Source organism: Leucopleurus acutus (assembly GCF_964270905.1).
Source record: "Leucopleurus acutus genome assembly, chromosome: 4".
Lineage (NCBI taxonomy): Eukaryota > Metazoa > Chordata > Mammalia > Artiodactyla > Delphinidae > Leucopleurus > Leucopleurus acutus.
In genome coordinates this window covers 106,987,098-107,010,738 of record NC_139146.1, presented here as the reverse complement: position 1 = coordinate 107,010,738, position 23,641 = coordinate 106,987,098, and the positions used below count along the sequence as shown (strand labels likewise).

At 39.7% G+C, this 23,641-nt stretch overlaps 1 protein-coding gene across 1 annotated transcript in view; it reads right to left on the bottom strand.

Annotated features, from left to right (window-relative positions):
• MOB1B (MOB kinase activator 1B) overlaps positions 1-22,394 on the bottom strand; it is a 59,874-nt gene extending 37,480 nt beyond the window's left edge. The window contains exon 1 of the mRNA XM_082838388.1: positions 22,321-22,394. Coding sequence (XP_082694514.1) covers positions 22,321-22,334 — 14 coding nt within the window. The 5' untranslated portion in view covers positions 22,335-22,394. The remainder of the gene's footprint in view (positions 1-22,320) is intronic.
• Positions 22,395-23,641: the final 1,247 nt, after the last annotated feature.

The following is a 23,641-nucleotide window of genomic DNA, read 5'->3' as shown; positions in this document are numbered from 1 at the left end:
AATTAATTCAAGGGTCATTTTTCCTCAGGAAGCTTCACTGATATCCTAAGCTATGTTAAGGATGCCTTCTCCATGTTCATACAGAACACTAAAATGTGTCTCTATTTTACAATGCGCCATGAGATTCTCAAAGGCAAGGACTGTTTCAAGCCATCACTGCATCTCCAGAACCTAGCAGAAGGCCTAGGTCAGAACACATCCTCAACAAAAGTTTGTTGAGCTAAACTGATAAAGGACTCCAGGTCAAAAACGGTAAAGTAAAAGCAAATATTTTGACAACATTTGCTAAATTTATATTCTGAGCTTATACAAATAGGCCCAGTCATAATAGATACAGAAGCATAGTACATACTATACATGCATAGTTGTAGCTAAGTACATAAGATGGAAATACCTCCTGTAATGTTCTTAAAAATGTATACAATTTTTTCTTTACTGACCTTTTTACCTCTAGTTCTTAATCTATTTTGAGCCTCTGATAATCTGAAAGACATTATGAACCTTCTCTCTAGAGACATAATATTTTGCATACAGGAATTCAGGGAAGTGCTAAAACCTGCTCATAAACCCAGAAAAAGAACTCCTGCCCTAGTCTGTCTCCCTTCTCTCAGGCTACCATGAGAACATTCGTTTTCTCCTGAAATCTTCTAAGAGCTCCACATTTATTTTCTTATCCTTTAGATGTATTCTTTTGGATAAAAACACACAGATGTTAGGATGATAAGTACAGGTCTTTTAGTCAATTAAAAACATCTACAGTTTGTATTCTACGGTTTATTCTTTTTCTATTAAATAGTAACTCTAATAGAAAGCTTTGTTCATATTTATACAACCACGGCATTTATAAGAAAGTCAATGCATTAAATTAATAGTTTTAAGAAAAGAAGAAGCCCATGTTAATGCCTATAAAAACTGATAAAGTGTCCCGGAAAACAGGAAAAGCCATTTCTTTTATTACTGGAACTGGAGGAATATATTAGAAACATGAATACAAAAGTTATAAATCATTTTTCTCCTATAAATCTAATTTCAAATGCAGCTAACTGGTTTTTGTTTGTTGCTTTTTTTTCTTTTTTTAATAAAACAGAGATAATTCCTGATTTGGAGATAAATTTTAACCAATGAATAATTCAGGTCAAAGGAATTAAAGTTTAAATGAGATTTGCTAAAGCACACTCTAGAAGCATAATCTGAATAATCTGGAGTACCAGTGAGGACTGATAATAAACAATAAATAAAAGCTCCTTGCAGCTCAAATTTACATTAATCTGTACTTTTGTAAAAATTAGAGTTATTGAACTCTGTTTGGTGGAAAAGGACTCTTAGACTCACTACGTGCTAATACATCGCAGTAACAAAGAACTCAAAAAACATTAAGTAGTTTAACACAGTGATATAATTTCCTTTCTCTTAGAGACACCACAAAACTGTGGATGCTTAACAGAACATGGCAATAAAATGGATCAGTACCTATAAGAAGACTATTCTGAAGAGTGATGGTTAAAGACGGTGGACTGAAAACACACATTAGCTTCCACTCCCTACTCAAAGTGATAATAAAGTGAATTTTTAAAAAAATCAATCCCATAAGGATAAAGAGAATAAAAGAGAAGAAAACAACAATTTTAGGAATTAGAAAGTAGATGAATAAATAACTGAATTAACAAACCTAAGGAAGGATTTCCCTGGTGGCGCAGTGGTTAAGAATCCGCCTGCCAATGCAGGGGACACGGGTTCGAGCCCTGGACCGGGAAGATCCCACATGCCGTGGAGCAACTAAGCCTGTGTGCCACAACTACTGAAGCCCGCAAGCCTAGAGCCTGTCTTCCACAACAAGAGAAGCCACAGCAATGAGAAGCCTACGCAGTGCAATGAAGAGTATCCCCCAATCTCTGCAACTAGAGAAAGCCTGCGCACAGCAACGAAGACCCAATGCAGCCAAAAATAAATAAATTAATTAATAAATTAATTTTTAAAAACCCACACATATCTAAGGAAACTTAACCCTAAACTTGGAAGCAACCCAATTTATACAACAGATCCCATAAAAGATTCAGGAATCAGTACAAGTAGGATACTCTGGAAGTAGGAGTGAAGATGGAACAAGACTTCCACAGTCTGTTTAAGGAGTTACACACCCAGACCCCCTCTGCAATCTACACAGTAGGCTTCTGTACTACCTCCCATCCTAAGAAAAGACTAGAAGCTAAAGGTTTATTCTATGAAGAGGGCAAAACAGAGAGGGTGTCTGCCTTGGCAGATACAGTCACAGGCACAGTTGCGGGCAGATGTACCATATTTAACACTGGGTGATTAGATGAGTTTAAAAAAATCAATGTTGAGACCCCTAGCCTTTTCCCCCAGCAGGATCCCCAGAACCTTGCAGTCGGGATAATAATCTCCAAGCGAAGACCAATTGTGCTTTTTTTTTTTAGCAAATCTGACCACACCACATAAAGACCTAGAAAGTACTTTATCCTAGGGGTTCTTCAAGGTAACAGCCTAGCCATATCACCCTTCAGCAAATCCCACAGTTGACATGCCCACCACACACATGCACAGAGTTCCAATTCACTTTTCAGTTGTCCTACTTGTAAATAAAAGCAGAAAGCAAAAGGGTTACCAGGTCTTGAGGGAAGCCTCTAATGTGAAACAAGACATCAAAATAGACAGAAAAAAGCAACTAAAAGGATAAACAATGGCAAAGAATAAAAATGCCCCCCTAAAATTAATATACTCAGTGATAGGAAAAAAATATTGCTTCATGAAATGAGAAAGGAATACTATATATAAAAAAGAAAAGAAGACCCTTGAAATTTTTTTAAATGGTAGCAGAAATGAAAACCATAATAGAAAGAATAGAATATAAAACTGAAGTAATCTCTCGGAACGCAAAGCATAAAAAACAAAGAAAGAGATGTAAGAGAAAAATATCAAGGATCTGTCCAGGAGGCCCAGTATCCAAGTAATAAGAATTCCAGAAATGTATAACAGAAAAACAAGGAAATATTTTATCAAGAAAATACTTTATCAAGGAAATAAACCAGGAAATTTTCCCAGAATTGAAAATGCCTTATTTATTTATTTTTTTTAAAATTCTTCTCAAGTCCTTCCTTCCTCCCTCCCTCCCTCCCCCCCTCCCTCCCTCCCTCCCCACTCCCTCCCTCCCTCCCCCTCCCTCCTTCCCTCCCCCTCCCTCCCCCTCTCTCCCTCCCTCTCTCCCTCTCTCTTTCTTTCTTAGCTTTAGCATGCATGTGGGATCTACTTCCCTGACCTGGGATGGAACCCGGGCCCCCTGCATTGGGAGTGCAGAGTCTTAACCACTGCACCACCAGGGAAGTCCCCAAAATGCCTTTTTTAGACTGAGAGACCACCAACTCAGTGGATGAAAATAGACCCACAACCAAAGATGCAATTATGAAATCTCAGAAAAAAGAGAACTTAAAATTGTCCAGAGGAAAAAACAAGTTTCATACAAAGTATCAGAAATCAGAAAGGCATCTGGACTTCTCAATAACAAGTAGAACACCTCATCCATATAAATTAAAATTAAAATTCTGTGGGAAAATTTACAGCCTAGAACTTGATACACTGACATAACATCAAGCAAGTATGAAGGTAGAATATATTTCTAGACACATGAGGTCTCAAAATATTAACATTCCACTTACTGTTTTTAGTTAGCTTTTAGACAGTATGCCCCAAATAAGGGAGTAAACCAAGAGACAGGATGTGAGACCCAAGAAAAGAAGAAATCCAACCAAAAACCATGCAAAGGGAATCCCCAGAATGAAGGTGAAGGTAGATTCCAAAAATAACAGCTACACAACAAGATTAAGAAGATAAAGTGAGAGAATCTGAATGTATTTGAAGGTTAACTGAGGGAATGTTTGGGGATTAAAAAAAGTATTGACTACACAGAAAATAAAACAAAAAATTTCCAGAAACACATAAAGTTGTTCAGGAAAGGAAAAATAAAATTACAGTACATATACTTGGCTCAACTGTCAACAGTGTTTATATAGTATTAACTGCTATACTGAGAAGCAGGCAGGATGGGATGTGTGTGTGTATATATATATGGTATGGGAGGGGGTGATAGTCTCTTCTTCCATAATAAGAATTCAATAGTTAATGCCTAGAAATGAAAAAATCAATATGTAACAAGCTAAACTAGTTAGAGATAAGAAATTAAAAATCAGGTAAAAGAGCTCAAATGGCTGTAACTAGAAGCAAGAAAAGACAGATTGTTTTTATGACAAGCTTTATAAAACTATTTGACTCTAAATCATGTACATGTATAATACTGACAAAAATTAAAACTAAAACTTAAAAAGTTTGAAAGCTTAATAAAAAAGTTTGAATGTTTACCAAAACATGGCAATAAAATTGGGTTATTTACAGAAATGTTAATGAACTGCTCTATCTTTAAAATCTAAACATACTGTGCAATATATTTCTGACCCCAGTATTATTTACAGTATACTATGGATAAGTAAGCCAAAATCACCTATATATATGCAGACTTGTCCTAATGGTTTATTAGCTGGTGGCTGCTATTGCTATCATCCTTAGCTCTATTATCAAAATTGTTTCAAAAACATACATTCACCTTAGACACTTGCCAGATTCAATCAGTTTGATATACCAATGGTCCCTGAGGAAACCAAAAGCCATCAGTTAAATACACATCAAGTTGAAATTTGTAAAAGTAGCATGCAGCACAGGGTAGTGGGAAAACACCGATGCTGACTGGACCTAGGGCCCTGGAATCACAGAGTACCTCTGCTACTTGAGAGACCTTGACCTGATTACTTAGCCTCTCTGGAGACTTATCTGCCTCATCTGAAAATGAAGAAAGCATTATGCTGCAGAGTTGTTTCAAGGATTAGAAACCAGTAAGTAAAATACTACTGCAATGCCTGGCACAAGGCTCAATAAAAGCCATCTACCGTTATTATTTAACTTGAGCATTATCTACCTCATAAGGAATAGGAGAAACCTTGATTTTACCGTTGCGTACTCTAGGCTGGAATCCCTAATTTGCCTTGTATTAGCTGGGTGTCTTTGGGTAAGTTACTTAATCGCTCTGATTGCAAAAAAGAGAAATCATATCACCTACCGTGTGGGATGGTTCTGAAAACCAAATGATATGTATAGAAATACAGAGAATAAGCTGGTGCACAATCAGTGCTCAATAATTGATACCAGTTAAATATATCTGTACCATCTCTTTATCCTTTATCCTTCATAGTGAAGGTCCATCATAGACATAAGCTTTGTTATAGCTACACACTGTCCGGGCCTCTCACTGCTGTGGCCTCTCCCGTTGCGGAGCACAGGCTCCGGACGCGCAGGCTCAGCGGTCATGGCTCACGGGCCCAGCCGCGGGATCCTCCCGGACCGAGGCACGAACCCGTGTCCCCTGCATCGGCAGGTGGACTCTCAACCACTGCGCCACCAGAGAAGCCCCACACTGTCCTTTTTTAATAAGCAATTGTAGAAAGTGTGAAGTCATGTAATGTCAAAAAATACAACTAAAATAGTAAGACACTTGGAATTCTTGGTATAATCAAGATTAGTCTCATTAGAATTTGTTTATATAACTAAGTGTAGCCTTGGAAAATCACAAGATCCCAGAGTCTCAACTGGTTCATCTAAAAATAAGAGGTTGGAACAAAGTCTTCTCTATTCCTAAAAATCACTAAATGTAAATTATTTCTCCAGAGATTTAATCTCATTCTTACCAATCCCACAAGCCACCATAAATCTTTTCAAACACCATAAGGAAGAAACACTGAATGTTGTCAAATATAAAACTGTCTTTTTTAGAAATAAGAAAACGAGGCACAAAAGTACGATTTTACCCAACTTATACACTCCAGATCACAAGAATAACTGAATTCTTCTATAAAGGAACTGAGGGAAAATATTTCTTTTAATCAAGATTGTTTCACTCTCCCTTTCTGTTCAGAAGCAAGGATTTCCATATTTCAGACCACCAATGGTTTAAGCATGAGCTTATGGTGCCCAAGCATAGGACAAATCATGATGCTTCTAAAGGAAGGCTAAAAACAAGAACGGCTGGTGGCTATCAGTGTGATGTCAAGAAAGTCCCTGTGAAAATAATACACAGATGCAGCCAAACCTGAGAATACACGGCAAAGAAAGGGCTGTATAAAACTCCAGGAAAGATACAAGTTAAAAAAAAAAAAGGCCGTTTAATCCTAATACAGTCAACTGTAAAAGTGACATTTCACATTATCTGAGATTCAGTAATGCTCCCCAGTACCTGGAAGGGCTTCAACTGTGACTATTTAAAAGTAAGAGAGAATAACACAAATGAGTGAAAAACATAAAAGAGGAGAAAAAAGTAAAAAAACGCATAAAACTAAATGAAAAAATCTTCCCCTCTTCTCTCCAGTTTCTTTTTGAACTAAGTGAAATGTAAATATCAGAACTGCCATAAAAAGAACAAATTCATTAAGGCTAGCAGGGTTCCTCACACACACAAGTATGCAAAGTATTTACTGATAAAGTAATAGTGTTCTGAGTTTTTATAACACATAACTTACCCATGCTTATTATAGTTTGACCTGTAAGTGCTCAAAAACAACAAGCATATCATAAAGGCATATTCTTCAGATTCATAAGCAATTAGACACTACTATTCACTCCAAGTTTGGGGAAAAGATTCTCCACTTTGAAATAATCCAGAAAGAAAACCCCTGGTGAAGCTCTCTATCAAACTCCATGAGAAAGACAATAAATGTGTTGAGAGTAACCAGTGAAAAGCAGTTTTACATCTACCTCCAGAATCTATAGGTCATTTTTACAGCTCCAGGTACGTCATCTGCCTCCCAAACATGTTTATCATTTGCATTAAATTATCAGTTTCCTATCCACATTAAAATATCAGAAAGATAACTTAGAAACAAAAAATCCGATTGGAGTTAAATACCTCATTTTGTAAAATCCACCTCTACAGATAATCTGTGCCTATCTTGAAGAAAAGTAATATTTTCCTAGCAAGTTATTAAAGAATTTTAAAATTATATTCTACAGTTACTTTTCATGACTATTAATTTTTAAATTTCACTTATTAAAAAATTACATTCTCAATTTTAACATAAAAGATATAATTTTCCCCTTTTAAATTAAAAGAGAAAAAAGGATGATGACAATAAAAGCAAACACCCTAACTATGCAATTAGAAATAAAGGGAACATACAACTCAACAACAAAAAATCAAACAACCCAATCAAAAATGGGCAGAAGACTCAAATAGACATTTCTCCAAAGAAGATATACAGATGGCCAATACACACATGAAAAGATGCCCAACATCACTAATTATTAGAGAAATGCAAACCAAAACTACAATGAGATACCACCTCACACAGGTCAGAATGGCCCACATTAAAAAGTCTACAAATAGCAAATGGTGGAGAGGGTGTGGAGAAAAGAGAACCCTCCTACACAGTTGGTAAGAATGTAAATTGGTGCAGCTTCTATGGAAAAGAGTACAGAGGTTCCTCAAAAAACTAAAAATAGACTTGCCATATGATCCAGCAATCCCACTCCTGGGCATATATTTGGAGAAAACTATAATTCGAAAAGATACATGTACCCTAATGTTCACTGCAGCACTATTTACAATAGCCAAGACATGGAAACAATCTAAATGTCCATCAACAGATGAATGGACAAAGAAAATATGGGGTGTGTGTGTGTGTACACACACACACACACACACACACACACACACACACACACACACACACAATGGAATACTACTCAGCCATAGAAAAGAATGAAATAATGCCATTTGTAGCAACATGCCTGGACCCAGAGATTATCATACTAAGTGAAGTAAGTCAGAAAGAGAAAGACAAATACAATATGATATCACTTGTATGTGGAATCTAAAATATGACACAAATGAACTTACTTACAAAACATAAACAGACTCACAGACATAGAAAACAAACTTATGCTTACCAAAGGGGGAAGCGGGTAGAGGAGTGATAAACTAAGGGTTTGGGATTAGCAGACACAAACTACTATATATAAAACAGATAAACAACAAGGTCCTACTGTATAGCACAGGGAACTATATTCAGTAACCTGTAATAAACCATAATGGAAAAGAATATGAAAAAGAATATATATATGTATAACTGAATCACTTTGCTGTATATCAGAAACTAACACAACACTGTAAATCAACTATACTTCAATTAAAAAAGAAAGGAAGAGGGACTTCCCTGGCGGTCCAGTGGTTAAGACTCCGTGCTTCCAATGCAGGGGGTGTGGGTTTGATCCCTGGTTTGGGAACTAAGATCCCACATGCTGCGTGGCGTGGCCAAAAAATTTACAAAAAAAAAAAAAAAAAGAGAGAAGGAAGGAAAAGAGAGAAAGAGGACAGAAATTCTTTGGAAGAATCTTTACTATTAACCTGTTTACTTGGTTATATGTACAGACATATTTACATATATATGTATATATTTATATATATTTACACATATACATATATATTTATATATATATATATATTTGAAGCCCAAGAAGCTCTCACAATTATTATTCCTAGCTGTGCGATGCTGGTGGAGATGCAGGGATATGAGCACTCACGTTCACTGCTACTGGAACACAATTTACAGTGGCAGGTAGGGAATGTGCCTGGCATATATCGATTCTTGAAAAAAGGGTAAAACAACAAGGTCTCTACAAAATTGTAAAATAAAGATCCAATAAATAGGTGTTCCAAATCTTTCTGTGCTCAACAGCCACCTATTTCTAGCTCCCCAAAAGTCTTTGGAAGGGAAAAATAGAGCAGAATGAAGGGAATCACTCATATCTCCTCCACCTACCACCATGTAAATACTTGAAAATGTCACTGACTTGTTAAAAAAAATTTTTTTTACTTCTAATTTATCTCTCCCCGCACCTCCCCGCCCCATCCCCTTTGGTAAGCATAAGTTTGTTTTCTAAGTCTGTTGAGTCTATTTCTGTTTTGTAAATAATTCATTTGTATCATTTTTTTAGATTCCACATGTGATACCATATAAAAAAAATTTTATTACCAAGTATGTAATATATAACAGGCACTATGCTAGATGGCAGAGATTTAAAAATAATTTTTGAAACTGCTGCATCTTCAAAGAGGTCACATACTCTGATGAGGAAGAAAGGCCTGAAAACTGACAAGTACAATATCTTTTTGATATGAGCTATAATAAGGACTATGGAGGTCACTGAAATGGTACTGAACAAATTGGGAAGGGGACAGAGGTCAGGGAAAAAGAGTTGGCTCCTGAACTAAAGAAATGGAGGTGGGATGGAGAAGGGCTCCAGCCAGAACAACAGGATCAGCACTTAAAAAAGCAGGCAGAAGTGGGAAAAATGCATGTTGAAAGAAATGCTAATAAAATGGCTAAGCTCAGTGCAGGGAATACATGGAAGGAAGGAGCAGATGAGGCTGGAGTGTTAGCAAACACCATTATCATGCGGGCTCTCTATGCCTTGGGACTCTGCCAATCACTTCCAGCCCATTCTAATCCCTACCTGAGAAGCCCAAGTAAATTGCAGGAAGAAAGTGGGCCAAAGGATTCCAGCTGCCTGCTTTCCCTATCAAAAAACAAGATGCTGGAGTGGAAATAGTGGCAACAGTGCAAAATTAAGCAGGGCAGGCCCCCAAATTCATCCAAATTCATATTTTAGGCCTCTGCCTAAAAATACAGAAGCACATATTTGCAAAATTTCTGCTGTTTTGAATACATGAATATACCAGACACGTAACTTTTATAAATACCGAATGCAACTATTTCACACCTACACAAACAAAGAAGTTTGTATTCTCACTGGAATATCAATCATCTTTAACCTTCATTAGCCAGTGGACTTAAAACTAATGAGTTGACAACAATTTTATTGAAGAGTACATCCATGCAATATGCTGGTCTCCAATTTTAAGATTCTTGAGGACAGAGACCACATCTTATTTATTTCTGAATCCCTACCTTTCTCCTCCTACCACCAGCACCTAATAACACTTTGCTTATACACAGGAGACTCCAATAAATATTTATTATATTATGCAGCAATACCATGCATTTGTTAACACAGCTAAATAACATTTGAATTCAGAAAGAGTTTACATACTGGGCTTGGGAATTTCATGAGCAAGGATACTAACAGTGTTTGCACAGGACCCTCTGGTTGTTGCAAACCTCCATATACATTCTCTCATTTAATTCTCGCAGTTACCCAACGGGATAGGCATTCCTTTCCTCCCAGTAAACAGAGGAAACAGAAGAAATTAAGTGACGTGCCCAAGGTCACATGGCTAGTGACAGACCAAAGACTCTGAAACCCAGGTGTCCTCACTCACAAGCCACTGTTCTTTCCATGACAACCTTTAGTCTATCAAAAATATTTAAATATTGAGGACATATTTGCCAAGCAAGGTACTAACATGCTGGGAAATAAAACAGTGAACAAACCTTATGAAACTTACAGTCCAGGAAGGGGGAAAAGACCTTTAATAATAATTATAAATAATTACAAGTGTGCAAAGACAACCAGAGAACCTAACCTTGAGGGCTGTTAAAGAAAATTTTTTTAAAAATTCACTGACATTTGTTAAAGATGGTAAGGCAGATTTTATTCAGGAACAATGAGGTAGGTATAGGGACTACTGCAATGGGATTTTACAGTATGGGAGAGAGACGGAGTTCAACTCCAAATACAGCATGGGCAAGAGGGAATGTATAACGAAGAAGCAGGGTGCGGGGGTGAGTGGATAGAAAAATTACTAAGAGGAAATATCAGGGGGAAAAGGGGACGGGGCAGGGGGTGTTGTGTTTCTGGTTAAACTGACCTAACAGGATTCTTTTTTTTTTAATAAATTTATTTATTTATTTATCTTTGGCTGTGTTGGGTCGTCATTGCTGTGCGCGGGCTTTCTCTAGTTGCGGCAAGCGGGGGCTACTCTTCGTTGCGGTGCGTGGGCTTCTCATTGCGGTGGCTTCTCTTGTTGCCGAGCACAGGCTCTAGGCGCACAGGCTTCAGTAGTTGTGGCACGTGGGCTCAGTAGTTGTGGCTTGCGGGCTCTAGAGCACAGGCTCAGCAGTTGCGGTGCACAGGCTTAGTTGCTCCGCGGCATGTGGGATCTTCCAGGACCAGGGCTCAAACCCGTGTCCCCTGCATTGGCAGGCAGATTCTTAACCACTGCGCCACCAGGGAAGCCCCTGACCTAACAGGATTCTTGCTGAAGACAGGCAGGGGTGATCCATACATCACCTGAGGGATGGTGGCGGAGGAGGAAGCTGATCAGATGTTGATGGTGGTAGGGGATTGTGGTTAACCTGACTAGCAGGGTTCTTGCTAAAACTAGACTTTAAAACGAAGTGCACAGATGGACCTATTAGAAAGTTCAAGACCTGACCAAAGTTTGGTCAGGCAAAGAATCTTTGTCAGGGCCTCACAGAGTCTCTCAAAGACAGAGGTAGTATTATACTGAATCCCAAGGATTTTTTTTTCTCCTTTACCTTACTTTGAATTACTTAACTCAATGCACAGGCATCCATCGACTTACTATTGTCTAAAGCTTCTAAAACTTGAAGGTGCTCTTTAAAGTAAGGGATCTTATTAAAATGCATTCTATTTCAAGGATTGGAGTCTGAAATCTTGCATTTCTAACATGCTCCTAAGTGACGCCAAAGCTCCTCACTTTAAGTGTCTAAAGTAGACTTCTCAAGGGTTATAGTTATGGGAGTTCCCTCATGACCTAGTGGTTAGGATTCTATGCTTTCACTGCCATGGCCAGGGTTCAATGCCTGGTCGGGGAACTGAGATCCCACAAGCCATGCAGTGTGGTCAAAAAGAATCCAGAAATAAACATATTTTAAATTTTTTTAAAAAAAGAGTTATAGTTATGCATAGTTATGATCTCTTCAGTCCTGGGGGTGGCCATCTGTCACCAGAGGGTCAAGAGTAGCCTTTAGTCCCAACGGTGCTAAATAAAATGACAGTGATACTTTCTTAATACTGAATGACAAAAAAAAAAAGTAAAGATATCTCTAGAACCTACATTTATCACGTGACAATACATTCCCAACAGCTTATAAACATGCTACCATTTGAGCAAAAGCTAAAATTTTTCCCCGTTTTTATTTATTTATTTATAACATCTTTATTGGAATATAATTGCTTTACAATGTTGTTAGTTTCTGCTGTATAACAAAGTGAATCAGCTATACGTATACATATATCCCCATATCCCCTCCCTCTTGGGTCTCCCTCCCACTCTCCCTATCCCATCCCTCTGGTGGTCACAAAGCACAGAGCTGATCTCCCTGTGCTATGCAGCTGCTCCCCACTAGCTATCCATTTTACATTTGGTAGTGTATGTATGTCCATGCCACTCTCTCACTTCGTCCCAGCTTACCCTTCCCCCTACCTGTGTCCTCAAGTCCATTCTCTACATCTGCGTCTTTATTCCTGTCCTGCCCCTAGGTTCATCAGTACTATTTTTTTTTTTAGATCCCATACATATGTGTCAGCATGTGGTATTTGTTTTTCTCTTTCTGACTTACTTCACTCTGTATGACACACTCTAGGTCCATCCACCTCACTACAAATAACTCAATTTCGTTCCTTTTTGTGGCTGAGTAATATTCCATTGTATGCATGTGCACATCTTCTTTATCCATTCATCTGTTGATGGACACTTGGGTTGCTTCCATGCCCTGGCTATTGTAAACAGTGCTGCAATGAACATTGTGGCACATGACTCTTTTTGAATTATGGTTTTCTCAGGGTATATTCCCAGGAGTGGGACTGCTGGGTCATATGGTAGTTCTATTTTCAGTTTTTTTTTTTTTTTTTGCGGTACGCGGGCCTCTCACTGTTGCGGCCTCTCCCGCCGCGGAGCACAGGCTCCGGACGCGCAGGCCCAGCGGCCACGGCTCACAGGCCCAGCCGCTCCGCAGCACGTGGGATCCTCCCGGACCAGGGCACGAACCCGCGCCCCCCTCATTGGCAGACGGACCCTCAACCACTGCGCCACCAGGGAAGCCCCCTATTTTCAGTTTTTTAAAGAACCTCCATACTGTTCTGCATAGTGGCTGTATCAATTTACATTCCCACCAACAGTGCAAGAGGGTTCCCTTTTCTCCACACCCTCTCCAGCATTTATTGTTTGTAGATTTTTGATGATGGCCATTCTGACTGGTGTGAGGTGATAACTCCTTGTAGTTTTGATTTGCATTTCTCTAATGATTAGTGATGTTGAGCATCTTTCATGTGTTTGTTGGCAATCTGCATATCTTCTTTGGAGGAATGTCTATTTAGGTCTTCTGCCCATTTTTGGATTGGGTTGTTTGCTTTTTGTTATTGAGCTGCATGAACTGCTCGTAAATTTTGGAGATTAATCCTTTGTCAGTTGCTTCATTTGCAAATATTTTCTCCCATTCTGAGGGTTGTCTTTTCATCTTCTTTATGGTTTCCTTTGCTGTGCAAAAGCTTTTAAGTTTCATAAGGTCCCATTTGCTTATTTTTGTTTTTATTTCCATTTCTCTAGCAGGTGGGTCAAAAAGGATCTTGCTGTGATTTGTGTCACAGAGTGTTCTGCCTATGTTTTCCTCTAAGCATTTTATAGTGTCTGGCCTTACATTTAGGTCTTTAATCCATTTTGAGTTTATTTTTGTTCATGGTGTTAGGAAGGGTTCTAATTTAATTCTTTTACATGCAGCTGTCAAGTGTTCCCAGAACCACTTACTGAAGAGGCTGTCTTTTCTCCATTGTATATTCTTACCTCCTTTATCAAAGATAAGGTGACCAGGGCTTCCCTGGTGGCACAGTGGTTGAGAGTCTGCCTGCCAACGCAGGGGACGCGGGTTCGTGCCCCAGTCCGGGAAGATCCCACATGCCACGGAGCGGCTGGGCCCATGAGCCATGGCCACTGAGCCTGCGATTCCAGAGCCTGTGCTCTGCAATGGGAGAGGCCACAACAGTGAGAGGCCTGCGTACCGCAAAAAAAAAAAAAAAAAAAAAGATAAGGTGACCATATGTCCATGGGTTTATCTCTGGGCTTTCTACCCTGTTCCACTGATCTATATGTCTGTTTTTGTGCCAGTACCATACTGTATTGATTACTGTAGCTTTGTAGTATAGTTTGAAGTCAGGGAGCCTGATTCCTCCAGCTCCATTTTTCTTTCTCAAGATTGGCAAAAGCTAAAATTAATACAGCTCAATTGAGGAACATTTTGGTTCCCAAATGTCTAGCCACTTAGAATTGTACTTTTTGGTATAGTTTGGCTCTAACTACAATCTGAAAAAAATTTTTTTTGATTTCAGTTCTTGATAACTTGCCATTTCCCAAATTAAAAATTGACAAGGTTAACAAAGGACTGATTAAAAGCTTGAACTTTCTGACAAATAAGACCCCTTTGGGAGTCCTTAACAATAGAGAGGAAACACAAGCATCAGTCCTCAAAACAATGCTGTGTTCCGGTTGAGTCTTCAGTTTTGACAAATCGGTGTTATTCACTGACTCAAAAGTACAATTTCTAAGAGTTGAAAATAAGAGAACCAGTTGAACATTTGGCAGGGTGTGGGGAAGGGTTAGGGAGAACGGAACCAGGCATACGTGAGTACAACCTATAACCAACAGGGAGTTTTTAAACAAAGAGCTATTTCATTAGTTAAATCTAATGCTACAGGGCACCAGCAAACAAACAGATTCTCTAAAGAGAAGGTCATGCTGCTGCCCATCTGTGTGCAACATGATCTGGGCATCGAGATACCAGAAAAGTTGCCATAAAAGACTTTTACCCCTACTGTTTCCACTTTATTCTATGTTTATACTGAATACTAAGAAATTATTTAAGTTAAACCATTAACTATTTCTACAAAGAAACACACAAAAATTAACACCCAATACTATAACTACTGAACTATTCTCATCAAATTTCAATTTGATAACAACAAGAGAACTTAGGGGAAAAAATAAAACAATAGTAGCAATAAAATAAGATTCAGTCTTTCCATTACAAATATTAATAAGGCTGCTTGACTCTGAGGTACTTAGACTATTATCCAAATAATGTTTGTTTACCTTCAAACTTCTGCTTTTAAGTTCTAACTTCAGGAAATCAAAGTAGCACCAATACATATGATAATAAACCTACAGAAATTGGCTATGATTTAGTAATCAGAAATGATGACTATGTTTATAAAAAATAATAACAGCTACAAGCAACCATCACACTGTTGAGATATTGACAATGAACTAGATATCACTGCTGCACATTGAGCTAGGCCTTTTACGTTCAGGATATCTAATCCTCCCAACATCTCTGAGGTATTGGTCCTAAACACAGGATTCATGGGGGAAAAAATTAGATTACTATCACACTCATACCACACATAGTGGAGTCTCAGACTACTTTCATCCTTAATATGGCCAAAGGAGGGGTCCACACATGCTCAGGAGAGGAGTAATGGTGGCTGGATGACAGCTGGAGGCCAAGCCACATGGAAGGTGGCCAGGCAGAGTTAGAAGAATAGCTATATTTACAGAGGTCTGAACAAATAAGTATATTGAGGATAATGGGAGCAAGGTTTCTCACTGACAAAGGAGAAAGTGAAAAACACATAAAGGGATAAGACTAGGATGAACCCTGTGCTCAGAATTGCAGGAATTAGTGTGAACTCATTGGGTATATATGGATAGATAAAGAATAAAATATTTGGATGTAAATTTGTATGGGTATGTATTTTCTAGCATTGTCCAATGAGAGGGCCTGGGAGCAGCAAAACATATGTAGTAATAAGCACACCTATCACCTAAATTCTGGTTTCCAAATACTATTCATCACTGGCCAGAACCAAGGCCCTTAGAGAAATGGCCAGTTCCAGGACTGAGGCAGAGAAAGTATAAGATAAACCTGGGGGACTTCCCTGGTGACACAGTGGTTAAGAATCTGCCTGCCAATGCAGGGAACACGGGTTCGAGCCCTGGTCTGGGAAGATCTCACACGCTGTGGAGCAACTAAGCCCCTGCACCACAACTACTGAGCCTGTACTCTAGAGCCCGCGAGCCACAACTACTGAGCCTGTGATCCACAACCATTGAGCCTGTGTGCCACAACTACTGAAGCCCACGCGCCTAGAGCCCGTGCTCCACAACAAGAGAAGCTACCACATGAGAAGCCTGTGCACCGCAACGAAGAGTAGCCCCTGCTCACTTTAACTAGAAAAAGCCCACACACAACAACGAAGACCCAATGCAGCCAAAAATAAGTTAATTAAATAAATAAATTTTAACAAAAACCGACAAACCTGGAATATCTGATTGTGCTGGAAAGTAACGGAGTACTCAGAGAAAGACAGGAACAAATCAAAGGGACACAGAAACCAGTCTGAACAGGACTCCAACTAGCTAAAACTGAGACAATTTGAGCACCAAAATAAATAATGATTACAGATTATAACTCATTAAATAAAATGGGAACCCATGAGTTCACACATACTAAAAAAATAAATAAATGGGAAGAATAAGTGATCCCTTACAGTAAAAATGTCAAATAATAAATGTAAAAGCAATGACAGAATTAGAATATTGGCAAGCATCACAGTAGTAATATAGAGAAGAAATATCAATGAACACTCAAACTAGTAGGTGAAAATGGAAGGAGATAGTTACATAATCTCAAAATAGCGCCCGACAAAATATTAATCACAAAAAGAAAATATGTAATAACTCTATACTGGAGAATCTTTATAGACACTTTAATAAAAGGAATCACCTCCAACAATGGACAAACATACATTATGTGCACCTGATAAGATGCTGTAAGAAAAACATGTATCACACCTGTGATACTTGTGCCTCAAATGCACAACCAGGTCTCACCATAAGGAAACACCAGACAAACTCAAACTGAGAGATATTCTACAAAATGATTGGCCTGTAGTCCTCAAAGATATAAAAATCCTGAAAGTCAAGGAAAAACTAAGGTAATGTTTCAGTTTGAAGAAGGCAGCACACACAAAACTGGGTATGATACATGATTCCTGACTGGATCCTTTTGCTGAGGATGACATTATTGGAGCAACTGATGAAACTAAATGGGTTCTCTGGATAAGGAATATATGGGAGTTCTTTGTGCTATTCTTTGCAGCTTTTCTAAAAATTTGAAAATGTTTCAAAATAAAACTTAAAAATCACTTCTGCAAATGAACAGGTTTCACAGCTACACTTTAATTAAGCATGCTATAAAAGATGGCCTTAAGTTAGTTAATTGATACAAAACAAAAATGGAAGTTATGCCCCTGAAACTAATGTTATACATCAATTATATCTCAATCTTTTAAAAAATGGAATGTTGGAAGAAAGGAGAGTTTAAAACTTCTCTATAGACTTAACATTCCTAATAGGTACCATTTTTCTTGTATTTTTCAAGAAGTAACACAAGTATTCTGCTTCAATACCTCCTAGTCAAATATACATTTGAAGACAAGTACTACATGTGCTTTCATATATCAGAAACTCCAAAGATACAAAAACTCTCCAAGTACATCAAGGAAAAAAAGTCGTTAATGGTAAAAGTAATCACATAGTAATTATTTTGCACTCTGTAATGTAAAACAAAAGCAATCCTGTATCAGATGGTAAGAGTAAACTAAGGACAGCCAAGTATTGATATTTGCAATTCCCAAAACTATAATTCTGAAAAGATGACCATACTTACTTCAACTCCCTCCCCCCCATCCCCGAAAAAGCATAACTTATTAAATTGGTTGGTCAGATAACAAAACTGCAAAGATAATACTTGGTCAACAGCCACTCAAAGTGATGCTGTAGAAGTATACTGACATAAAAAATTCACAAGTGAAAAACCTGGTCTATGGACAGTAGGGATCCATTTGTGTATTTTTACATATGTACAAACAAAAACGTGACAGAAAAGATTAGGAAGTGATATCACAAAATACAATAGTTATCTCTGAAGGTGTGATTATGAGAGATTTTTATTTTCTTCCTTTTCTTAAAAGTATTTTGTGATCACTCCAACATGTGTATTATTCTTTCTTTTCTTTTAAACATCTTTATTGGAGTATAATTGCTTTACATTGTTGTTAGTTGCCGTTGTATAACAAAGTGAATCAACTAGTATTATTCTTACACTAAAAATAAAAGTCAAAAATAATCTTAAAGTATTATTTAAATTTAAAGGTTTCTATTTTCTCTTCCACCATTATATTCCTGATGACCCTTAGAAAGCAGTCCTCACAGTATGAGATATTAATACCTGGTCATGAAAGACTTCTCTTAAAAACAAGGCCTATATGAATACCACCTTTTTATATAATTTTATCAATTAGATATAAGGTAATATGAGGTAGGTTCTCTGGATCTAGACTGCCAGGATTCAAATCCCAGCGACCCCACTGACTAGCTACATAATTTGAACAAATTATTTAACATCTCTTTGCCAGTTTCTTCATCTGTAAAAATGGGGTTCCTGCTAGTTATTAAATTGAGTTACTTATCTAAAGCATTTGGTGTCTGGCACATGGTAAGCACTTAGCAGGCTATTTTTATTATTAATTTCTTTTACAGGTGAGGATATTGAAGCACTAAAATCAGTTGAATCATCTGCCTGAAAACAAAGATGCTGGTATGGGGGGCGGGGTGGGGGGAGGTGTCTGGAGGAAAGAAGGAGGTAAGAGAGAAGAGAGAAGTAGAAGAAGGAGACAGAGAGAGACACATATAAACACAGCTAAAACCCTGTGTCCCCTTTCCCAAATTGCTATTCTTCTGAAAACACAAATGGCAGCTGTCTAGCATAATGTTCAATAAATATTTCCTTCCTTTCCCAACCTCTTTGTTTCTTCCTATAGAGAAACAGACCTGGTTTATATTCATTCTCATTCCTAAACCACCTTCCTACAAACTTCTGTTTTAAAGTTAACTATGTTTGTTCTAACTCTGTTCCAACCAAGCAGTCTTACATTAGGAAATTACACCTTGGTTTTTTCCTAGTCAAATGTTTCTGTGGAATTCCATGTCAGAAGAGACTTGCAATCTAAAAATGCTAGAAACATAGAGAACACTCTATATATTTTTTGAATGACTGTTAAGAACTCACTCTGATCCTAAATCTCCCTCAATTTTATATGCATAAAATGTCAGGAGAGGAAAAACCCTAAGTCAAGAGACCTGTGTTCCAATTCTACCCAGGCCAATAATTAGGCCAGTAACGTGAGGTTGGTGATTTTGCCACTTTAGCAAAAAAGAGAGGAGTAAGCTGTGTTACTGATAGACCCCATCTAGCTCCCAAATTCTACAGCCTCTTGAACAAACCTGAAAATGGAGAATTCACAGGCAATTTCATGCCCCCATGATGTTTCCTCTAACTGAAATCTCCCATTTCCCCTTACCCTTTTAGAGAACTCTTGTTATACCTTCCATTAACTATCCATCACTTCTTCCATGAAATCTGCCCCCTGCTCAAATAGAACACAATGCTCTGTATTCTTTGGACCCCTATGCTTGTATTGCGTCTATTACAGATGACTGTTTATACACTGTCTACCATTTCTAGAGTCTCACATCTTGCACAATGCTTAGCACACAGAAGGTACTATGGATGTGTTTAAAGATTTGAGTCTATAAAGTTAAATTAGGTTCCTGTGAAGTTTTTGTATGCACTATCTGGGAGTTTAGCTTAATCTGAAGACACACACAGGCCAATATGCAGCACAACCAAAGGTCTGTCCCAGTTAGAATCAAAGCAGTGCAAATTTATTCTGAACCAGTGCCTACACCAGTGCCCGCACAATGAATGATGTTTTTTATTTTGTTTTTGTTTTGTTTTGTTTTTTGCAGTACACGGGGCTCTCACTGTTGTGGCCTCTCCCGTTGCGGAGCACAGGCTCCGGACACGCAGGCTCAGCGGCCATGGCTCACGGGCCCAGCTGCTCCACGGCATGTGGGATCTTCCCGGACCGGGGCACGAACCTGTGTCCCCTGCATCGGCAGGCGTACTCTCAACCACTGCGCCACCAGGGAAGCCCTGAATGATGTTTTTTAAATCAATAATTCTTTTCTTCTATCTTAAAGCCCTCAAGAGTTATGAGTCATCAACTTCATAACCCTATCTCACATTGCCCTTATTTTTGCAGTTTCATCCACTTATAGGCGCTTTACAAATAAGCTTCCAAGAACTGGAGAGAAATATTTGTATTTAACTCCTAAACTGCAACTCTTATTTTCTCTGCTTATCTGTTGGTACAGAAATAATATTCAGGAAATTATACCAAATAATAGATAATAACCAAAACTTTGTTCTTTCACTTCTGGTAATAATTATTTCTACTTACGAGGTGTTCACTTCAGATTTTAAACTATCAGTGGACAAAAATCAAAACCAAAAATATTAGATTAACTTTTTTGGACTATCAAGCAGCACACGGGCAAAATATCTTGAGAATTTATTAACTGCTATGTGTGACCTGACTGAAAAATTGTGTTCCAAATAGTACAAACCCTCTAATGTGCTATCTACATTAGTTATGGCAAGATTCTTCTTATGCAGCTAATATGCTTCAGGATAATGAACTTATCCATTACATTTCTGTAATTATTACTGAGCCATGGAAAAGCAGGATACTATTGTATTTATATTCAGAAAATACCACCCAAACCTTCTCTATCCCCTAGTTTCAGCCAAATATGGCTCTTCCCTGCTTCAAACAATTTTAGCTATGAGTTCCAAGAGACACAGGCCCATCAGAAGCAGTCAAGGACATATCTACATTGCTATTTCAAAGACAGCTTTTAAATTCTTGAAGAAATCAAAAAACAGCAATGCAAAAAATACTCAAGATGAGAAGTTTCAAGTGGAGATGCTTGGCTATCTTGATTCAAACTAAAATAGGAAGCAAAGACGTTTATGAAATCACTCAGTCCTCTCATCTAGTACTACCTATCTGACAAACGCAGAATCAACTTCTAGGATGAGCCTAAGAAAGAGGTTTCATAAGCTCAAATGTGTTAGGCAGGTTGACACAAGCCAGGCACCCCCTGTGCATATTAGAAATATTAGCAAGTCCACCTGCCGGTTAGCCTCTGTGATGGCTCAGTTTTGCTTAAACACCCTAAAAGGATTAACATTCTAGATATAAGCTTGTGAAAATAAGGGTTAATTAAATTCTCAGGATTCAGGTGCCAATGTGATGACGGAAAATTATGGGAGGTGAGGAAAGAAGAAAATCTTTAAATGCTAATTTTCTCCACAACGGTAAAGGAGCATATGGGGTGGGTTTCAATCTCCGAGTTTTTATTAGCTTTCTAACCACAGATTAAACAGAGGTGAATCACAGCGAAGCCTTCAAAAGAGTAATTTCCCAGGGTGTAAGGTCCTGTTTTCGGAGGACCTGAGGCTTGTCTGCTGCCACCATACTCCCATCCGGCCACCCCATCTTTCTGCCCATCCCCCTCAACTCGTCTGCAATAAACGATAAGGGAAATAATGACGAGCACTAAATGTGACGTTGCGTTGGCATTTACAAATGATTTGCAAAACAACTCCCTAATCAACCCAGGGCACACTACCCAGACCCTATATGGTGGTTGTCTAAAAAGATAGAGCCCATACTCTTCAGGGGAGCACGCTGGGAGGAGGGGCACCTCGGGAAAGCAAGGCGCTCCAGTCCCCAAGACCCCAGGTTGTCACCAGAGGATCCTGACGCGCAAGCAGCCGCGTTGTGTTAAATCCACAAGACTTGTCACCCCAACTTCCCACTCCTAAAACCTAAGTGGGGGATGAAAAGGATCCTAGGGTGACGGAAGAAAGTAGAAGCTCTATCTTCTGTGCTTGGGATCCAGAAATAAAAGCAATGAACAGGGGAGACGGAGGCTGACGACCGGGCACGCGTCGGATACGGGTCTTGCGGAAGAGTGGGAGGTATCTATATAGAGCGCGCAAACAAACAAACGCAAGAGAAGAGCGAGAGGAAAGGTTGGGGTGATGGAGAAATGCGGGCGCGGGCATCAGGGTGTGTCGGGACTTGGGGTCCGGGGAGAAAGAGAGCCTCCTTGGGGGCCGGAGGATTCCCCGCCTGCTCGAAGCGGGCCGGGGAGGCGGCGGCGGTCAGGCAACGCGAGCATTCGGGGCAGGTTCCCCGAGACCTGGTGGGTGGGAACGCCCGGGTCAAGCAGCTAGGGGCAAAGCTGGGAGAAGGGTGGGGGACCCGCGGCCCAGGTCTCCTGAACAAAGCCGGTGCGCGCTGGGCCTGGCTACTCACAACAAGAAGCTCATGTCGGCCGTGGCGTGGGCTGCGGGCTCGGCGGTCGCGAGGCCTCGGGGTGGCGGCGACGTCGGCGGCCAGGCAAGGAGAAGAAGGAGAAGGAGGAGAGGATGAGGAGGCGGGGAACGCCGGCTGCTCGGCGGCCGCAACTTGTTCGGCTTTGCTAGTTCCAATGGCTGGCAGAGGGTGCGGAAGTGGGAAGCGCAAGGCTTGAATCACTCAGTGGGAGGAGAAGCAAAAAGGGGCGGAGAAAGGGCCACTCGCCTCCTCCACAGAGAACAAGAACCGCGACCGCAGCGCTGCTCCCCCGGCACTTCGTCTCCATCCCCTCGCTGCCCCTACCCCGTGAGCTCTCGCGAGAGCGGCGCGCGCCCACCCTGCCCCTCCCGTTGCGACCCTGGGTCCCCTACTTTCTGGACACCTTTGCAGCCCCGGGCCACGCCCCGTATGTGTGCTGGGGCCACCCGTTTAGTCGAGGCCAGTCCACCCGGTTGGGGGTCGTGGCAGAGTCCTCCGAGCTGCTTAGCTGGGTTTCAGCGGCCAGGAAGGAAATTGGCTGCAACTCTGGGATGACAGAGTCCTGCAGTGAGGGATGGAATTGCCACCAGAGTTCTGCCCACTGTGAGTGCCCAGATGAAATGTTATGGAGTCTCTCTGCTACGTATGTAAAACCAGGAGTGAGTTTCATCTGGTTGGAATGGTTTGGGTGTGGTTCCGCCAGAAGAGAGGAAAGGATCTAAATGGGCTTTCAAGGCCCCTGTCGTCTTATGGGCATGTTTTAAAACCCTAAACAAGGAGATGGTTAGGGTCCATCACTGTCTGAACAGGCAAGTGAGGCTGTCAGCAGCAGCTGGGAAAACTGCTGTGGTGACATATCCAAGTTATATGGAGCAAATAGATTATAAAGCCTTTCCCTGGGCCCCTTAACTATGTGAAATGCAAGTCCTTCTACAAGGGGGTACTGAATTCTTTCTAGCTTCTAAAATGTTTTGTGCATCAGAGTGCTCAGTGGCTATAATGGACTTGAGCCCCATAAATGCTTAATCAGCGTTGCCACCAGCCCACCACAGCATTATCGATTTGGGTACCGATTTATTTTACGAAGAGATGTCCATCTTCTTTACTCACAACGCCCGTCAAATCTGCAAGTAACTTTTTCAAAGAATCTTAACAAAATTTAAATTCTGTGCAGCTAGTAACCCACCTTGGGCTAATAGACTTGAAGGAGGTGCCAATATGAAATGTGTTCTGTTGAGTTTATGTACTATTAGTTTGGCATGTTAGTAAATCAAACCATTTTTTAAAACAAGAAAATATT